Source organism: Hypanus sabinus, chromosome 16 (genome assembly GCF_030144855.1).
Source record: "Hypanus sabinus isolate sHypSab1 chromosome 16, sHypSab1.hap1, whole genome shotgun sequence".
NCBI classification, from domain to species: domain Eukaryota; kingdom Metazoa; phylum Chordata; class Chondrichthyes; order Myliobatiformes; family Dasyatidae; genus Hypanus; species Hypanus sabinus.
The window spans coordinates 80894104-80913020 of NC_082721.1; the positions used below are offsets into that span (position 1 = coordinate 80894104).

General features: G+C 38.3%; 1 protein-coding gene across 3 annotated transcripts in view; it reads right to left on the reverse strand.

The window, feature by feature from the left end:
• The window catches only part of ilf3b (interleukin enhancer binding factor 3b), a 74964-nt gene that overhangs the window by 12255 nt on the left and 43792 nt on the right, over positions 1-18917 (reverse strand). Inside the window, exons 12-19 of one of the 3 annotated variants that reach the window (XM_059992222.1) lie at positions 15260-15367; positions 13371-13576; positions 12452-12592; positions 10271-10408; positions 9984-10121; positions 8379-8541; positions 7691-7801; positions 1813-4290 (exon numbers count right to left, since the gene is read on the reverse strand). In XM_059992222.1, coding sequence (XP_059848205.1) covers positions 4241-4290; positions 7691-7801; positions 8379-8541; positions 9984-10121; positions 10271-10408; positions 12452-12592; positions 13371-13576; positions 15260-15367 — 1055 coding nt within the window. In that variant the 3' untranslated portion in view covers positions 1813-4240. Of the gene's footprint in view, positions 1-1812; positions 4291-7690; positions 7802-8378; positions 8542-9983; positions 10122-10270; positions 10409-12451; positions 12593-13370; positions 13577-15259; positions 15368-18917 lie in introns of those variants that run through there. The other 2 variants (XM_059992221.1, XM_059992220.1) reach the window with 2 other exon arrangements.

Below are 18917 nucleotides of genomic sequence, written 5' to 3' on the forward strand. Positions count from 1 at the left end.
TTAATGACTTGGATGAGAATGTAGGTAAACAAGTTTACAAATAGCAAAATTGGTGATATCGTGGATAGTGAAGGTGGCTGTAAAGGTTGCATTTCACTGGACAAAGATTTTGCTTCCTGAATACTTTTGGGTGTGTCTTAGCATGAATTTCCCCTAACAAGCACCATTTAAAAAAAAATCATCTACATTTGTTATTTCAAGTCAATTAAAATGTTACCCACAATGTAAGTTGAAGTTCTTTTCCTCTTGCCCAGGCATGCTTTGGCAGGACAAGATTTAGAAAATCCACAAAAGCATCATGCACACCACACACCACTTTAGGCATTGCTTTACATGTTTGAGTCTGCCATCATGTTAATGTGCAAGCTCGACACACATAGAATATTGGGTGTACTCATTAAAATAATTGTATTTTCAGGAGTACTTATGATAGATATAACTGAAAGTATTGAGGCCGTTGCAACACTGGTGAGACATTTTGCTGTGACAATCTCAAAAGATGGAATCCTCTTATTAAGAAAGCCTATGAGCTTTATTTCAGGTGCAAAATTCGAAACAAGACAAAGCCTGGGCTCCTCACATTTGTTGTGCAACATGCACTGTTGACCTTAGAACTTGGCTCAGAGGTACTCTGAAATCAATACTGTTTGCTGTACCGATGATATGGCGAGAGCAGAAGGATGTGACAGATTGCTACTTCTGTTTTATCAGTGCGTTGTTTCCCCTGCTGAAAACAAGAAATCCATTGAATGCCCCAATCTCCCTTTAGCCATGAGACTTGAGCTGCATGACAATAATCTTCTAGTACAGAAGCCACCAGAATACGGTGCCCAGGGGCAGACGAAGATGCCATAATGCACGAGCCAAAACTGGAAACGACACGGATACTGATAGCTCTCAAGTGAGCCTCATCTGATAACTCAATCCCAGTTAAATGATCTAGTCAGAGAAATGGGTTTGTAAAAAGGCAGAAGAGGAATTACTGGGTTCAAGGTTGCAAGGCTAGAATCTGCTAACACCAGGCACAAAAATTTCCATGGGAAGGATTTCAATTTTTGAGACAGGTGTTCCCCAGGTGTTTTGTTAGTCCACAAATCAAATTGGTGATCAATGACAGGTAATTTGAAGAACTTCTTGTGAGACTGAGAAAATCACATGGAAGGCATTCAAGAATGTTGAAAATTTTCTTGGCAACTACAAAGCACCAAGCTACATGCAGCTGGTTGATAACACACTTCAAACATTCAAACCCTCAAGTGCAATATGTCACTAAAGATTCATTTTCTACATTCCAATTTAGTCTTCCATACAAATATTGGCGTCAGTGACGAGTACAGTGAAAGGTTTCACTGGGACATTGCGGTCATGGAGAAATTTTATCAGGGCAACTGGAATCCATCAATGTTGGCTGATTATAGTTGGACACTTAAGTGAGAAGCCTCAGTCACTGAGTACAAATGAAAATTTTCAAAACCCAATTTTTGCTTAAATGATCTTCTGCAAAGCGTTAGCACCATCATGCAGTTAAACGCTTTATATTCAATACAAGTTAATTTCTTGTTTCTCCAAATTCCTATAAGTAGTCTGATGTTATATTTGTGTTCAGCTTAAACAGTCTTATCATAAATTAAAAAAATTCTGAGGAAGTAACACTCAAAAAACATTTGGTGTCCAGTGTTATGTTTATCAAAAAACATGGATTCTTCAGCTGAGCAAGCACAGGCTTGTAAAGTTAATTGCAAGTGATTACACTGGATATGGTGTACGGAAACACCATTCCATCCTGGACGCATTAACAATGCTTCATAGTAAATGGGTTAAAAACTTTTATTGAATTTGAATGAAACAATTTGACATCAGTCCTAATTAAATTGCTATACAATTGTTCTCATAGAAAAAACTGTTACAACACAAAAGCAATAGAAGGTTGAGGCACAATAAAATAGGTCATACAGAAGATCGCTTGAATTGCAACCCTACTGCTTCAACTGAAATCTTTATCAGATATGGTTGGATCAATATATACCACATCTTATTGTCTACATTAGAAAAATCTCAATTTAAAACAAAGAATCCAAGCCCAGCACAGAGTGAAAGCAAAACTCTGATTTGAATCATTTTGATCTAGCCGAACATCAGTATAGAAAATGTTGGAAAGAGTGGAAGATGTGGGGAACACAACTACAGCAGGACCAAGCAAATATCAACATAGGTTTTTGAAAATGTAATGTCAATTTTAGCTAGTGGACAAGATTACTAGAACTCATTAAGGGATGGGAATAGGGAGAAAAAATATATCACTAGATGTTGAATATTCAGAATTTTTAAAAGGTTTGCTAAAGTTGCAAGGACAAATGCATGGAACAAGGCAATACATTGGCACAGAATAGGAATTTGTTCACATATAGATAGCATATATTAATGTGTTTGGGCTAACAGCTGCAACTGATGGAAAAAATGCAACTTACTCCACTTGAGTACAGAACAGAAAATTTAATTTACAAAAAGGGACAAAGACTGGGTGGTGATGTTTGAGAGTCTTGGTTGGTTTGTACGCAGGTTACTGCAATTCAACATAGAGAAACAGCAAACAACTAGGAAGCCAAATGAAATGCTAGCCTTAGTACTGGAGGACTAAAGTACAGGAATTATCATATTACTGGGACCAAGGGTGTTGTGTACTGTTTTGTTCCCCTTACCAAATAGAGGATATACTTGCCTTAGAGGAAGCATAAATATTCAGTAGACCAGTTCCTGGGTTGGCATATTTCCAACTAAGAATGAGATCTCATTGAAATAAAAGTCCTTGAAGGCTGGACAGAGAGCATCACTACTGCCAGCAGCTGAGGACCAGAGATCAATTTCTTAATAAAGGTTAGGCAATTTAGAACTAAGGGGAGAACTTTATTCAGAAGGTGACAAATCTTTGGAATTTTCTACCCAAGTGTCAAGTTCATTCAAAAAAAATTCTGGATAGCAAATTAAATGAGTGATATAAAAAATTGAGTGAATAAAAAAAAAGTGAGGTAGAAGATCAGGTGCTGTGAACGAATGGTAGAACAGGCTCAAAAAGGACAGTTTTCACCTGTAGTTTTTATGCTTTATCAAATACTGCCATACAAATAATTTAATATACTAGCCAAAACACCATAAATTTAACCAGTGAAACAAAGGATTTTAGATAAAATTCCACACTGAGATAAACACTTAGTAAACATTAATCCAGTGATTTAATACAACATAGCATTCTTTCTGCTCCCTGACAGAACCCCTTTATATTACATACTGGTAGATTCACAGACACAGACAAGTATAAGGAGAAGAGATTATTATGTATCAGTATCTAGAAATATGTCAAGTGCACTTGCAAAAGATGCTCTAATCAGCACTGAGGTTCTTTCTGATTGAAGCTAATTTCTTAAATAGCAAAATGCCATATGGAGATTTTTTTTTATTTAATCCAGCTCCAAGTCAAAATATTACTATTCAAAATTTATGTTGATCAGATAAACTATTAATTGTATCCAAATCACAACACCTAATCTGTAAACAAAATTAGTTGCCACCAGAACTTGTGAAACCATTATTAAAACATCAATTCAACATGTTCAAATACTGTTAACCTAGGTCGTTTTCAGAAAATGAAAATAGCCATATTCATGTGACCAATGTACAGCTCTAAATACAGAACTGGATATTTTAAAACTTTATAGGAAATGTTACCCAACCATGAGTAACAGTGATGACATACAAAATAAAAAGCAAGTTACTTTGTGCCAACTACATATTCCATGTAACATTTACGATAGCCTTTAAATTACATAAGAGTTAAACTTTAATACTCAGGCTGACAATAAAAAGACTATCATAGGGTGAAAAAATATTCAGAGCCAGAACCGTTTCTTTGGATAGTAAAATTCTTTTGTTTCTTCCATTTCTTTATCTCCTCCCTGCCCACCCCCCAGACTTATTGCTTTATAGGTGTGGTGATCTTGTAGAAGCCTCCTCCCCAAGTCTTTGTACAAAAAGAAACAAATACTGCAGACAAACACTTCTGTGATGGATGGCAGAATTCGGAGTCAAAATCAGTGTGAATTTGCCGTTTCAGTGGTATCGACAAGAAACCAGAGTCCAGATGAAGCAGTATAGTCCAGCATGTGTTTACGGGTTTGGAGCATCAATAGTTCAAATGAGTTAGACCAAACTGGGAGGGGCAGGATTTTGTATCAATTTTCACCCTCTAGCCAGAGGGAAAATCTTGGAAGCTGTCTTTGAAAAAGTCACCTACAGCTGGGAGACAGAGCAGAGAGAAAAAAAAAATTAGGCGTGCTTGGTAAAAGGTAGAATGCCAATTTTTTTTTAGATTTCTCTGCTCCTGTCACCTCGTGCAAGTGTCTTTTTCTGAGGGAAGCAGCTTCCTTGTGTACAATTTCAGTTGATAACTGCAGTTTGCTTCATGTGGCTTACAAAGCAGAGAAATATAAAACATGCCAACTGCAATTCAGCAATAAGCAGTGGGTACAGACATGCTAGAAGACTTCTGGCATTAGATCCAGTTCATAGGGTTGTCATCAAGTACACACCACCCAATACAGAACCAAACTTCATACTGAGCTAGTAGATCTCAGCCAATGAGATTATAAATAAAGGAGAGGGGAGCCCAGTTTTAATTAAGTTAACACAGCCAGATAAGGACTAGATCAATCAGAGCTGATATGCCCACTTTTAGTAAAATAATGACCCACACTTGGATGAGGACATCTAAAAAAAATTATCAGTTGTAAAAGATGACAACTTCTTACCCTATATCAATTGCATTTTTTTAATGTTGAAATCAGCAACCATTTTTCAGTGCCATTATGACTGCCAACTCAAAATGCTAACCTTAACTTCAAATAATACAGCACTGTACAGGTCCTTACGCCAACGAACAAGCTGACCATTTAACCTATTCTAAGATCAATCTAATCCTTTCCTCCTACATAGCTCTTTTTTTCTATCAACCACGTCCCTAAGAGTTTCTTAAACATCCCTGGAGTACCTGCCCCTACCAGTAATCCCGGTAGGGTATTCCACACACTCATTATTCTATAAATAGCCCTAGCTCAGTCAGCATATCCTAATAAGACATGTGCTCTAACCAGGAAGCATACTGACAAATCTCCTCTGCACCTTCGCTAAAGCTTCCACATCTTTCCAGAACTGACCACAACAAACGGTATCTGCTTGAAACGTCAACTGTACTCTTTTTCCATAGATGCTGCTTGGCCTGCTGAGTTCCTCCGGCATTGTGTGTCTGTTACTTGGATGTGCTGCAGATATTCTCTTATATGACAATATTCCAAGTGTAGTCTTAACCAGGGTTTAATAGAGCAGCAATATTACCTCAACTCTTGAACTAATGAACACCAACACACCAATGCTTTCTTAACAATCCCATCAATCTGTGGCAACATTGAGGGATCTGTTACACCACGTTGCTAAGAATCTATTGTGCTTTCAAATTCGACCTTTCAAAGCGAATCACTTCACTTTTCTGCGTTGAATTCCATCTGTCACTTCTCAGCCCAGTTCTGCATCTTGTCAATGTCCCAAAGTAACCTACCACAATCTTTGACATTATCCAGAACTGCATCAACCTTCATGTTATATATGTGTGGTGTTTTTTTTTTACAAAGAGCAAAGGGGTTACAGAACAGATCCTGGGGAACACCACTGGTCACCAAACTCTAGGCAGAATACATTACATCTACTACCACCCTCTAACCTGCAATGGGCAAACCAATTCCGAATCCATGCAGCCAATGTTTCCCAGATCCATTATCTCTTCCTCAATGAGATTACAATGGAGAACCTCGTCAAACACCTTACTAACATCTATATACACTACATTCAATGCTCTACTTTCAATTAATTTTATCACTTTCTTGAAAAGTTCCATCAGGCTGAGGTACAACCTGCCCATCAAAGCCATGCTGACGAAATGTAATCAGCCTATGCTTCTCTGAATGCATGCAAATGCTGCCTCTAATAGCTTGCCCACAAGTGAACAAAAAAATAACATTTGCCACCTTCCAATCTTCTGGTAATACACCTGTGGCCAGTGAGGATGGCAAAGATCATTGCCAAAGGCTCAACAATCCCTTTTCTCGCTTCCCACTGTAACATGGAGTCAGAATCAGACGACGTGATTCTGATCCCATCAGCCCTGTAGCTTTATCCTAATGTTCTCCTTTCTTAACACTGACATGTTCCAGCATATTAACCTGTCCTCACACAATCATCCAAGCTTCTTACTGATGAATACTGGTATTCAGGAGGATCTCTCTTACCTCTGACTCTAGGCACATTTCTTAACCCTGATTGGTCCTACCCTTGCTCTAGTCATCCTTTTGTTCTTCACTTACATGTAGAATACTTCGGGATTTTCCTTAATCCTACTTGCCATGGCCTTCTCATGTCATCTAGCTTTAAGTCCCTTCTGAAGTTAATTCCTAACTACTTTATAATGCTCCACAGCCCTGTCTGATCCTTGCTTCCTAAACCTTATGCTTCTGCCTTCCTCTTGACTAGACAATCCACATTTCTTATCAGAATTGGTTCCTTCTACCATCCTTTCCCTGCTTCAATGGGACAACCCTATGCAGAAATACATGCAAGTACTCCCTAAATAACTTCCACATTTCCAATGTGTATTTCCCCGGGTATGTGTTTCCAATTTACACTAAAGTTCTTGCCTTACAGCATAATTCACTCTCCCTAAATTAAATACTTTTCCATACTACCTGTTCCTTCAAGGCTATGGTAAAAGTTAGGGAGTCATGGTCACTGCTCCAAAATTCTCACCCACTTGGGCAGGCTCGTTGCCTAGTACTAGATCTAGTATGGCTCCTCTTCTAATCAGCCTGTCTACACTGTATCAGGAATCCATTCTAAATCCCACCCCATCTAAGCCTATTGCACTAATGAGGTGCCAATCAATATTAGGGAAGTTGAAACCCTCCCTTGTTATTCTGCACCTTTCCAAAATCTGCATCTTGACCTGCTCCTCATGATCTGCTCTTTTGCTCTGGGGGTGGGGTGGAGGGGAGAGGACGGGTCAACAGAATACTTGCAATTTAGTGATTGTTTTCTTCCTCTTTCTGGCTTTCATCCATGCTGACTCTGTACAATTTCCCTCCAGCAACCCTATTCCTGATCCTATTCCTGATTAACATCATTAATCAACAATAAAATGGTACTAAATGATCGGAGGGCAACTGGCATTTCCCCAGATTTACACACAAATTACTGATTAAAGAAGTGATACCAGCTGCGATTCAAAAACCTAATGCTCAAGTGTTGTGATAAGTTCAGCAAAATTTCAGTTATTGAAAACAAAGGAGACTGCAACCAAAGCCAATTTAGAAATAAAAATTGATAATCCCAAATTGAGACAATTAGTCACCCTTCCATTCCAAGATGATAACATTCCTTGTTATTCCCGCCACCGAATTTTAGGATGCTCTGAGGTCAACAAGCATTATTTCCCCATATTTAAATACAACGGATTAAAAAATACACACATTCTATTTAGCACCAGCCTTCTCTTACAAGCTCCCAAAAGGAGGATCAGAAAGTATTACCTAGTTGCTGGAGAATAACATGCAATATATGAAGTTGTCAGATTTACTTAAAAAAATATTCTTACCATATCCACTTGAAGAATTAGAAGATCCATAACCATAGTTGGAGCTACCACTTCCTCCTCCTCCACCTCCACCACCACCATATCCATAGCTACCTCCACCATAACCAGTCCCTTTTTGCCGGGGGGGAGAGGGGAGAGAGAAGAGATCAGGAGAGACATCGTTAGAGTTGATAGATGTCCTTACATGAATCACAATAATTCAGAGACAATTTTTAAAATGCTAGGACAGTGACTAATTTTCTACCAGTTCCACAGAATTACATATATGCAAAATCCCACAACTGCAGACATCAGAAGATCCAAGCAATACCTTCATCCTAATAATCTTACCAAGGGTATACAAACAATAATTAAAAGCCAAGCCAATATCCAGTATTTCCATTCACAGCACAAGATAGCGTGCAACCTCAGAGTGAAATAGAAGACTATTTCAGCCCAACATTGTGACTCATTTTTATCAGACCTGAAGAGAAAATAGCCAGTCTTTCTTAAATTTAATAAAAATGTTCCACAAAATAAAATTGTGTCCTGATTAAAATGGTTTCAATAACAGAAGCACTGCGACTGGGAATATCTTACAGTTACAATATATTAAGAGCTACCTCAAGCTGGCCCCAAGGTGCAATGAGGGACATTGCAGCACAAGCTACAGAATACAGGCAAATTTATTCTGTAAATAAAGCCTTACCTGAAGACAAGTAGCCAGAATTGTTGGAAATATTGAAACCACCTCTGCCACCTCTTCCACGTCCTCTGCCCCTACCTCTCTGTACAGGAGGGCCAGTGGGGGGACCAGAAGGAAGCACTCCCATACCCATTCCACCACCAAATCCCATGTTGTGCTGCTGCGGCTGTTTAGAGAGATATCTATACGTTAAATTAAATCTGAAAGCTTTCTGTAGTGTAGTAGTCATTAACATATGCTTTGATTTTCCCCGTCTCATCTATACTACAGATAAATCTCAGACTCTGTGTAGCTAATACCAAATTAAAATGTTGCACAAACTAAGTATACAGTAAATAGGCTTTGTACATTTCTACTCCATTCAGATCCAATCCACATACAGGCACAATGGTGACAGCAAGATTTTTTTTGCTTTATGTTCCATTAAGTGGGTGCACGAGAGAAAGTGCAGTTAAGTTTTTATTAAATGAAACAGCCTATCTGTATGGGTGATTCTGCTGTGTTTCAACTACTCATCTAATCCATTATGGAGAAAGTGCAATTCTGCTTCATTTTTGAGTTGTACAGTCTTCACCCTCAACAACTTTTTACTTTTTTAATTATACATTAGACCCTGAATTTAGGATCACAATATCTAGAGTAGTCTACCTTTCACTAAATGTTAACATCCCAATCAAATTGCTTTAAAATTCTCTTCTTTGTTCGAATCAAACACATGAATTTAGCCAGGTCCTTTCTTTGAATTTCTTAAATAGATTTTAAACGTCAAACTCAACATATTTTCTGTAATGTTGAACACCAGGTGACTAAGATTGCTTATTTTTTATATTCCATATATTGCTCCAAAACAGAATTCTCTCCATTTTTGTCATCCCATTACTTTTCTCTTTAAGTCAAATTCACATGCAGTAATAATTAACATGAGGAACACAGATCTTCATGTATGTATTTCATTCTTTGATCACAATATCTTCAATATAAAGCCTGATTCTATCTTCACCTAACAGCTACATTGCCAGTAATGCTTTAATTATGAAACATCATCCAAATTGTCAGCCACAGAGCCTGAAACCTCATATTAGCGGTACCAAGTCCAGCTGCAAAAGGAGGAGAGTCAGGCATGAAGCTAGCAGCCCTATCCTGTATAAACCCAGAGCTTCAGGAACACCAACAGAAGTTCCAACGACCTCACCCTGGGAGAGGAAGAACCTTCATAGAAAACGTGAAATCTTGTGGTGAAACCAGAAACCACAGTCAATCAACCTTTGGCATAAGACTAAGGAATATAGCTGCTAGCGACCTATGCTTCAGTAGGAATGATGGACTTGTGTATTCTAGCATTCTGTTCTTGATCTTGATGTGGTGGCCCTTATAGAAGCTTATAAATGGATTTACAAGGACAATATAAATAAGTAATGAATTTGGATGTTCTAGCTAAGTAAACTTCCAACTCGTGAACAAAATCACAATTATGAACGTGAATACCTTTCAGTGTTAAGCACATCGAAAATTACGGAGCCTACTAAATTACTGTTCAGGGCAAAGTTTAATCTTTTTTCAAATAACCCAATGCATAACATAGACAACATGTTGTTTTAGAAGATCTACCTGAATAATCCTTTTCTTCTTTACCTCCATAGGAGGCTGGTGGGGAAAAAGTTTCTCCAAAGCAGCTAGTGCAGCATGGGCTTTTGCCACTTTCTTATTGGAGCCTGATCCAGTAAATTTCTGACCATCAACTTCAACCTGGAGTAAATAAAAAAACCTTATTTCTTAAGATGACATAAACTACATTCACAATCACCTGCAGCATTTTTGATATTCAAAATTATCTGCAAAACTTTTCACATAATAATACAGTTCTTTCACATTTTTTTATTAAAGTTGATCCTTACCTCCATAACAAACCGCTTGTCGTGGCTACCACCCGTCTCAGATATTAATTCGTACTTAAGTCCCCTTCGCTTCTCATTTAGCTCCATTACTGGATTTTTCCCTTGTTTGGTCAAAATTGGCCCTTGTTGACGTGTACTCTAAATAGATATTAGAAAACTATATCAATTGAAAACACCAAAAAAAATGAGGGGGTATAATTTTTAAGTGATTGGAAGTACAGGCGGATGCTTACAGAAATATTTAATTGTTTCAACAATACATACCAGTGAGCAATAAATTACTTTGAAAGGAAACCCCTGACCACACAAGAGTTAAGAATAGTTCTAGATTGAAAGTAAAAGCCTATGAAGAAAAAATAGTGACAGACCTCAGGATGAAGAAAATGTTAGTAACTTATGAAATAATTAGCAGCTGAATGTGAATGGTCAAGGAATATGAAGACATTGTAAGATATTGGGAGCATTAAGTAACTTTTAGATAGGCACATTGACTAAAGAAAAATACAGTGCTATGTAGGAGAATGATTAGATTGATCTTAGAGTAGGTTAAAAGATCAGTAAATATCGTGGGCCGGAGAGCTTGCACTGTGCTGTAGTCTTTTATATTCTATTAGCTATAAATGTACAAAAAGGAACAAAATAACAAGCATGTGATGGTCCCTTAGAAACTGAGACAGAGGAATAGTGAACAGGAAATGATAGGGACATTTAGATTTTCAATATAAATTTGACCATTTTCCTTACTAAAAAAAGTACAATAATAGAATGGAAGAGACAACTTTATTCAGTCCTCCCACTACAGAAAAATAAATCCTAACTAAATTAATATGACAGATTTCAGGGAGTTTTAAAAGAAATAGCCAGAGGTAGTAGATGCAATTGTTATGATATTTCAAAGTTTCCCCTGATTCTAGCGAGCATAGGCTTTTTCAGCTTCCTAGAAATGTTACTGTATTAATCAGGAATTACGAGCATTAAAACAAGGAGCTATAGCCAGTTGCTCTAGCTAGCATCTGTCATTTGGAAAAGACATGTCTTATTCTACTAAATTGTTAGAATATTTAGGATTTCACAATACAATTTTGATAAGTTTACTTCCACTTTGAGAATGGAATGAGCAGAGTGGACAATGGGCAATTAGAGGATGGAAGATACTGAATTTCCAAGATGCATTCAATGAGATGATTGCACAGATACAAGTTCCTTATACTAAGCATAATGTATTAGTACGGATTGGTTACCCAATAGAAAACAGTGTTGGGGCAAGTGTGTCACTTGTAGGTTTGCAAGCCAGGATGCTACTGGGATCAGAGATTAAGTGTCAGCTACTTGCAACTAAGATTACCAATTCAGATAAAGTACGAGTTTACCGCTTCCAGGTTTGATGATGGTGGAAGTATCGGTGGGAATGCATATTTTAAGGTGTCAAAACTAAGTTAATTAGTTAGTTTTTATTTTTAAACAGAATGGTGGGTGCACAGAATGCCCTGCCAGACTTGTAAATTATTCGCAAGTACTTATCCACTTACTGTTCAATCCAATGTTCCAAGTCATTACGGCTAAATTGCCCATCAACTTACTCAATAATTGCCATATTTAAAGCCCTAGTTTCAGAACTACTTTAGTTACTTTCAAAATGAATATGAAGTTCTAACAGCCTATGAGCATTATTTTGAATTAAGAATTCAAATATTGATTAATCTAATCTCATTATACACGACTCAAAGTAAAATAAACTGTTCCACAACCCACTGCCATAAGGAACTCCCTCCAACGAGTCCATAAAATTACCTTTGCTAACTTATTCAGCAAAATCCACATGGAGATTAAAGCTGTCCATGAGTACTATATTATCTTTCTTAGAAGCATCTTTTTATTTCTCGATTGATACACTGTCTAATGAAATTTCACTGTTGGCAAACCTAAAGACTAAGCCCACCAATGATTTCTTAGGTAGGTACATGCATGATAGAAAAATGCAGGACTATTTAATAGGGAAAGGTTAAGGTGATCTTAGAATAAGATCAAGCACACTAGTGTAGTCAGCACACCAGTGGGCCAAAAAGCCTTTATTGTGTTGCATTTGATAAAGATGTGTCCAGAGAAAATCCTGCAAATGTTGAAAAAACTGTATTTCACCATAAAATGTTCCTTTTAATATAAAGACAACAGATATTATACCTCAGCTTCTGGAGTTATAGCAGGTGGTTTTATGGTCACTGCTGCAGGGACTGGAGTGACTGGCTTGGGTTCTACTTTGATCAGTGTTTCTTCGATTTTCTCAGGTTCCACTCCTGTTGGAAGACCTTTATCTTGCAAAACCTGTCAGAAAACTAGTTATGACATCAGGTAGGAAAGACATCCTATTACTCAAACTACAATATCCCAAACAGCAATTTAGTTTACCCAGCTAAGCAGAATACTTGGGCAATCTGTACTACTGATTGCTCTAAGTGCTCAAATTCCCCAAATTAAATAGCAACTTCATTGGAAGGCATCTGTGATGATACAACCTTACAGCTAGCAATAAAGTTGAACACTGTTGCCATGATGCAATTTAATCTTGTCACCAAAATCTCATTTCTCTACCATCCCCACCAGCCAAAATTACCTGAAGGTGCCCTCCAACTCGTCACCTATCTTCTAGCTAAATGTGAACAGCTAAATAAAGCAAAAAGATAGAACTAGTACAATATCGATCCCCAATCACAAATACGGCAATATATTGCGGTGTCCCTGAATACTCAGAGTTGCTGGTACAAACGGTGTCCAGTAAAGTTTGTGGCCTTTGCTAACATTAAGTTAAGCAAAGCTATTCTGTACACAACTCCTTGAACTTTGATGAATTTCAAGCATTTATCATTTTTGTGCTCAAGTACACCAAATTCAACAATATGCAGTTGATAGCATTCCACATTATTCCAAATCAAAGGATCATGAACTACTACCCCTTTGATTTCATAAATCAAGTTTATTTTGCCTTACACATGTCCCAGATGGAACTACACAAGATAATACTGCACCTTAAACATATGTGCGTGCAGAAATATAGGCATTTATATAAATGATTTTGCATTCAATATTCAAAAAAACATAATACCTTGACCGCTACATGAAGTTTGGCAGTTTTTTTAGATGGTCCTGATGCTTCATAGTTCTTTCCATCAACTTCCACAGACATGGTGAATACTGGAGCATGGACAGGACCCGTCTGAGATATTAATTTGTACTGAAGACCAGGCCGTAGTTGATTGAGTCTCATTAATGCATTCATTGCCTGTGCCGGTTCGACCTTTTCCTCTGCTGCTGTCGGCCACAAACAATAGTTTAAACATAATTTCTAATTTACAGAAGATGCATCACATACTTAAAAAATGAAAAAATTCCTTTGGCTGAATTCTCTGATTTGTCTTTTCTCCCTATCACACTAATAGATGCATATATTTATTAATACTCCAAGCATGGTCTTGGCCAAACTGGTCCAAACCCTAGTCAGAAATGCAGACTACTTCAAGATCCAGTGAAACCATCACCATACAAGTTTAAAAAATGTCTTGCTCATTTCACAATTTCTAGGCATCAAAGAAGCACTTTACAACTGAGTAATTTGGTGAGCAGCAAAATTTTCTCATGTCAGCACTAGCTACAATAGTCACACAGGAAAAAAAGGACTGGTGTCTCCACAGTGCTCTGAATACCACAAATGAGGGTATCTAAAGAGGAAAACATAGATTTAGTGAAATATAGAGAAAACTGCTGCATTCTTCTCCAAAGCTCCAGATAATGTCAGGAAACTCTCAATGCAGTTAATTAACCTCCAGTAGTAAGTTCCCAATTAACCCTTTTGATTTCTTAAACTAAGTTTGCTTTGCCTTGCACATGTCACAGACAGAACAATATAATACTGCACCTTAAACACAACTGCAAGCAGAAAAATTGGCTGCCTCAGAGCCCAGACAGCTTGTAATCATTGAAGGAACAATGAATTCAAAAATTGCATCAAGATATTTTACAGGAAAATATCAGGATAGTGGTCCATCACCTGAAGCTCAATACAAATTGGATAATGCAACAAGACAATGATCTGAAACACATGAGTAAATCAACAGCAGAATGGTTTAAAAAGAAAACCAGTTGAGATGCTGTGGCATAACCTGAAGAGGACTGTTCAAATATTCATGAACGGACACAGATTTGCATCAAGGAATGGTCTAAAATATCTCCTCACCATTGTGCAAGTCTGATCACCAGCTACAGGAAACATTTGGATGTATTGCTGCTAAAGGAGGTTCTACCAGTTATTAAATACAAAAGTTCGCATACTTTTTCCAGTCTGGACTGTGAATGATTAAGCAATGTGATCAAGAAATTGTGTCTGTTATTAGTTTAGGTAGACTGTGTTTGTCTATTATTGTGACTTAGATGAAGGTCAGACCACATTATGAGTAATTAATGCAGAAAACCAAGTAACTGCAGAGGGCTCACAACTTTTTTTTTCAACTGTAGCTAGGGTGGCTAATACTTTAGCACAGTAATGTATTTGTCAACATGCAGTGCTGATGGAGGGGTATGACACCGATTGCAGAGAAGCAGTGCCAGGGACAGGCGGGTAGGCACACCCAGCTCGGAGATACCAGGCAAGGTCATTTGATTCCAAACAACTGGTTTGTTGATTACAGAATGTACCTCTGGTGTTTCTTGTTCCCTTCCCCTAACCGTGACTCCCTTCTCCCTTCCCAATCTCAGCGCACAATAGCAGCCCATATCTGAATCAGGTTAATCAACATACGACATAAAATTTGTTTTTTTTGTCATGAGTTCAATACACAAAATTACTACAGTACTGTGCAAAAGCCTCGTATAGTACTGCTTGAATAAATTTCAGTAAAGTTCATGCTTGTCTGCCCTTAAAGCACTCTCACTTGCAAAGTGCAGTGGACAATTTGTTAGTGAATAGCATCTAATGAAGAAGCAGCAATGCCAACTTGCCTTTCTTTTGAGTTTTCTTCTTCTTCTTGTTTGGAGACTTGTCCTCACCAGAATCTTCGTCCATTGGCCGCTTCACCGGGGTGCTGAATGCACTTGGAGGAATTTGCACTGTAATATTTAACAGTAAATAATAAGTGTCACCTAACAGATGAACTGCAGCAACTCAAGGTATAAAGGTAACACTTCCCTATTATGGAGTCCTTAAAAATATCCCTTCCCCACCAAAAAACTTCATATAATTAAAATCATAGACAGAATAACACAAGTTGAGAAACTTGCCCCAATTTTTCAACACTGTACCATGCGTATCCACAAAAAAAAACTGTTTATTATACTATCAGGAACTTGCATAGTTGTGTGCAGGACAGTGTCAATGTCATGATACAGAGTCTCATTTGTATGAGGGTATCTTAATAGACCAGAAGTTATGGTTCTTTCACTGTTCTCGTCTTCAATATATATGCAGGCAAATTGTTGAAAAAGTGATGCTAGGAATTGCATCCAGCCCAAAACCTTGAAAGAAAATGAAGAATGCACCCACATGAAGTTAACTTAGAATAAAATGCAAAGAGAAGCTGAAAAGGAATTCTCACATAAACACTGCCTTACAAACATGGTTACCCATTCTTGACCTTTTAATAATAAAACTGCAAGGCAGATATTCGCCATCACATTAGTCTTCATTTTCTAGGAAGGACCATAGACTTGCATTCCCCCCTCCTGTCCAAAATGAACCCAAATATTAACATACAGATGTTGCCCATCAGAAATTCCTCTCTACCCCTGGTTGGCAAAGCAAAGTCAAAATTTCAGTCCCCAATTTTAAGCAGTACTTTTTTGTTCATTGGGGTACAGACCAACAAATCTGGTTTACAGCAATGTTTTCATTTAATCACTTCCCATTAACAGCATACTCTAAACTGCACTTCCCATTCAATCACTTATAATTTGCCGAGTTACTCACTGTACTTTCACTGTATAATTTTTACCATTGAAGTTAAAGCCAGAGAACTTTATTATAAAACTGATTCCAAGTCCTGTTTTAACTGTAAAGGGGTGGGGGGGGGGGGGGGGTTCTTATTTTTCTTTGTTACTGTGTATGTAATCAAAAGGGCTTTGTTTTGTTAACTAGCAGGAATGTTTCTTTGTTGCAGAGTGCTGGGAGAATTGTATTCCTTCGTAAACCAAATGGGGATTAATGTTCTTTCTTCTGAGTCTGTAAGCTTTTGTTGACGGGCTTTTGGGGAGATCGGCGCGAGGGGGTCGAGAGAGAGGGTGCAATGCTGTAAGCTGGGCGAGGAACGGACCCCAAGCGGGGGTCCGAGGCCAGGAGGTACTCCGAGGAGGGGGGATGAAGCTAGATGTACTTGGTTGACCACTCGGAGGGTCCTGAGCTGAGAGTCGAGGAGTTCGGAGGGGATCGAATGGTGGCCAGAAGACTTCAGTAATTGAGCTCCAACGGTTGTGCACGAAGTGGTTTGGACTCTGATAAGTTTGGCGCCTTTTCTTTATTTTTTTCTCTTCATATATACTGTATCGTTATTAATCACTTAGTTATAGTAACCTTTATAAATTGTACTCATTTAATCGCTTATGGTGTATTGTCTGTTTTTGGGCGAGGCGGGGACATCACACAGCATCCACACCAGCTGATTACCCAGTTTGGCGGGGCCGAAGGCTGCTCCCCCTAGACGAGAATAAGCTGAGTGAGCCTGAGGCGACCCAGTAACAATCTTAAAGTATACTCACAAACAATCCTTTCTGAATGCCACATTTACTTCCAGGCTATAAAACTCATTTTCACCATTAAATCTTGTGGGTCTGATCCCTTTAGCATTTCAGTCACCAAATTCCACAAGTGGTGTTTTCATATATGCAGCAGTTAAAATCCTGAACTCAAATAAAACTGAATCCAAGTGACTAGTCTTGATGAAGGCGCAACCTCTAAGGTCAACCATTCTCTTTCCAGAGAAGGAATATTTTCAGCAACTGTTGTGTTTTGTTTTTCCAGTTTGAAACTCAGTTCCAGCATTTTTTCTTTTTTTGTTGTTTCTTTTTAGTCATCTTTTTGCATCTCCTCAATAGCTCCTGCACTCAAAACTTCCAGTAACTGGATCCTTAATTTCCTCACTTGCAGATCCCAGTCAGTTTGGATTGGCAACAGTATCTCCTTCACAAACACCATTAGCACAGGTGCAAAGGCTGTGTTCTTGGCCCCCTGCTCTACCTGCTTTATAATTATGACTGTGAGGCCAAGTATAGTTCCAATGCCACATTTAAGTTTGCTGACAATACCACTGCTGGTCAAACCAAAGGTAGTGACAAAATCTCCATACAGAAGGGAAACTAAAAGTGTAGTTGAATCGTACCACAACAACCATCTCACTCAACATCAGCAAAACCAAGGACCGGAAGAGGAGGAAACCAGAGGGATCAAACATGGTGAAAGTCAGTAACTCCATTCTTTGGGATTATCATTTCAAAAGAAATGATACAAGGCAGGCATGGCTGCACCTCTACTTTCTGAAAAGTTTGCGAAGATTTGGTATGTCATCTAAAACTCTGACAAATTTCTATAGACGCATGGTGGAGTGTATACAGTTCAGTCCATCAAAGGTAAAGCCCTCCCTGCCTCTGAGCACATCAAAAGGTGTGGTGTCACAGGAAAGCAGCGATCATCAAGGACTTCACCATCTAGACCACACTCTCTTCCCGTTGTTATAAGGGAGATGGTACAAAAATCTCAGGATTCACACCATCAGGTTCAGGGAATGTTATTACTCCTCAACTCAAGCTCTTTGAACCAGAGGGGATAACTTAACTTCACTCACCCCATGAATGGAAGGATCCCACAAACTATGGACTTACTTTCAATTACTCTTCCTCTCATGCCTTAATAATCATTGCTTATTTATTGTTATTTCTTTTCTCAGGTAGCATATATGCTGACTTATGTACTTTGAACTCCTCATGATGCAGTTAGTGATAATGATTTCAGCAGCCTCTTTGGCACCATTTTTGCCAGATTTTCACTACCATAAATATTCTCTGATCTCCCTACTCTTCTCCAGTGAATGCCTGAATTCAAAGTGCTGATTAAAAACAGTCACCCAAAATGCAACTGACTTCCTCTTTGTACAGGTAATGTTGGGCTTGGAACCACTTTCAGTAGTTTTGATTTCAACTGTAGCATGTTTTTGTTTTGCTTGAAATTTATTTTGATCTTCGCCTTCAATTTCACAATTCTTTCTAGTTTCTCCTTCAATGTCACAACAGACTCAGGCTGCTTCTATGGCTTGAAGCTTAGCTATGCTACCTGGAGGGAGGATAGTGCTTAAGTTACTTTGCATTTGACGTTTACCTACCCAGCAGCTCAACATCTGGACCATTCGGTGCAAAGGCTTTGCTGCCATTGCCTGTGTTCTAATTTTGGGTCTGGAACCCTAGTCAAACTGTACAACTCCTTATATGTTGGGTACATTCACCTTTGTTATATTGAGCAACTGAACTACCTGAACTAGATTTAGACTTTAAGAAACTCCTGGATGGCTACATGGAGCTCAGAGGGCTATGGGTAAAGCCTATGTAGTTCTAAGGCAGGCCCACAGTTTTGTGGGCCAGGAGGCCTGTATTCTGCTGTAGGTTTTCTATGTTTAGA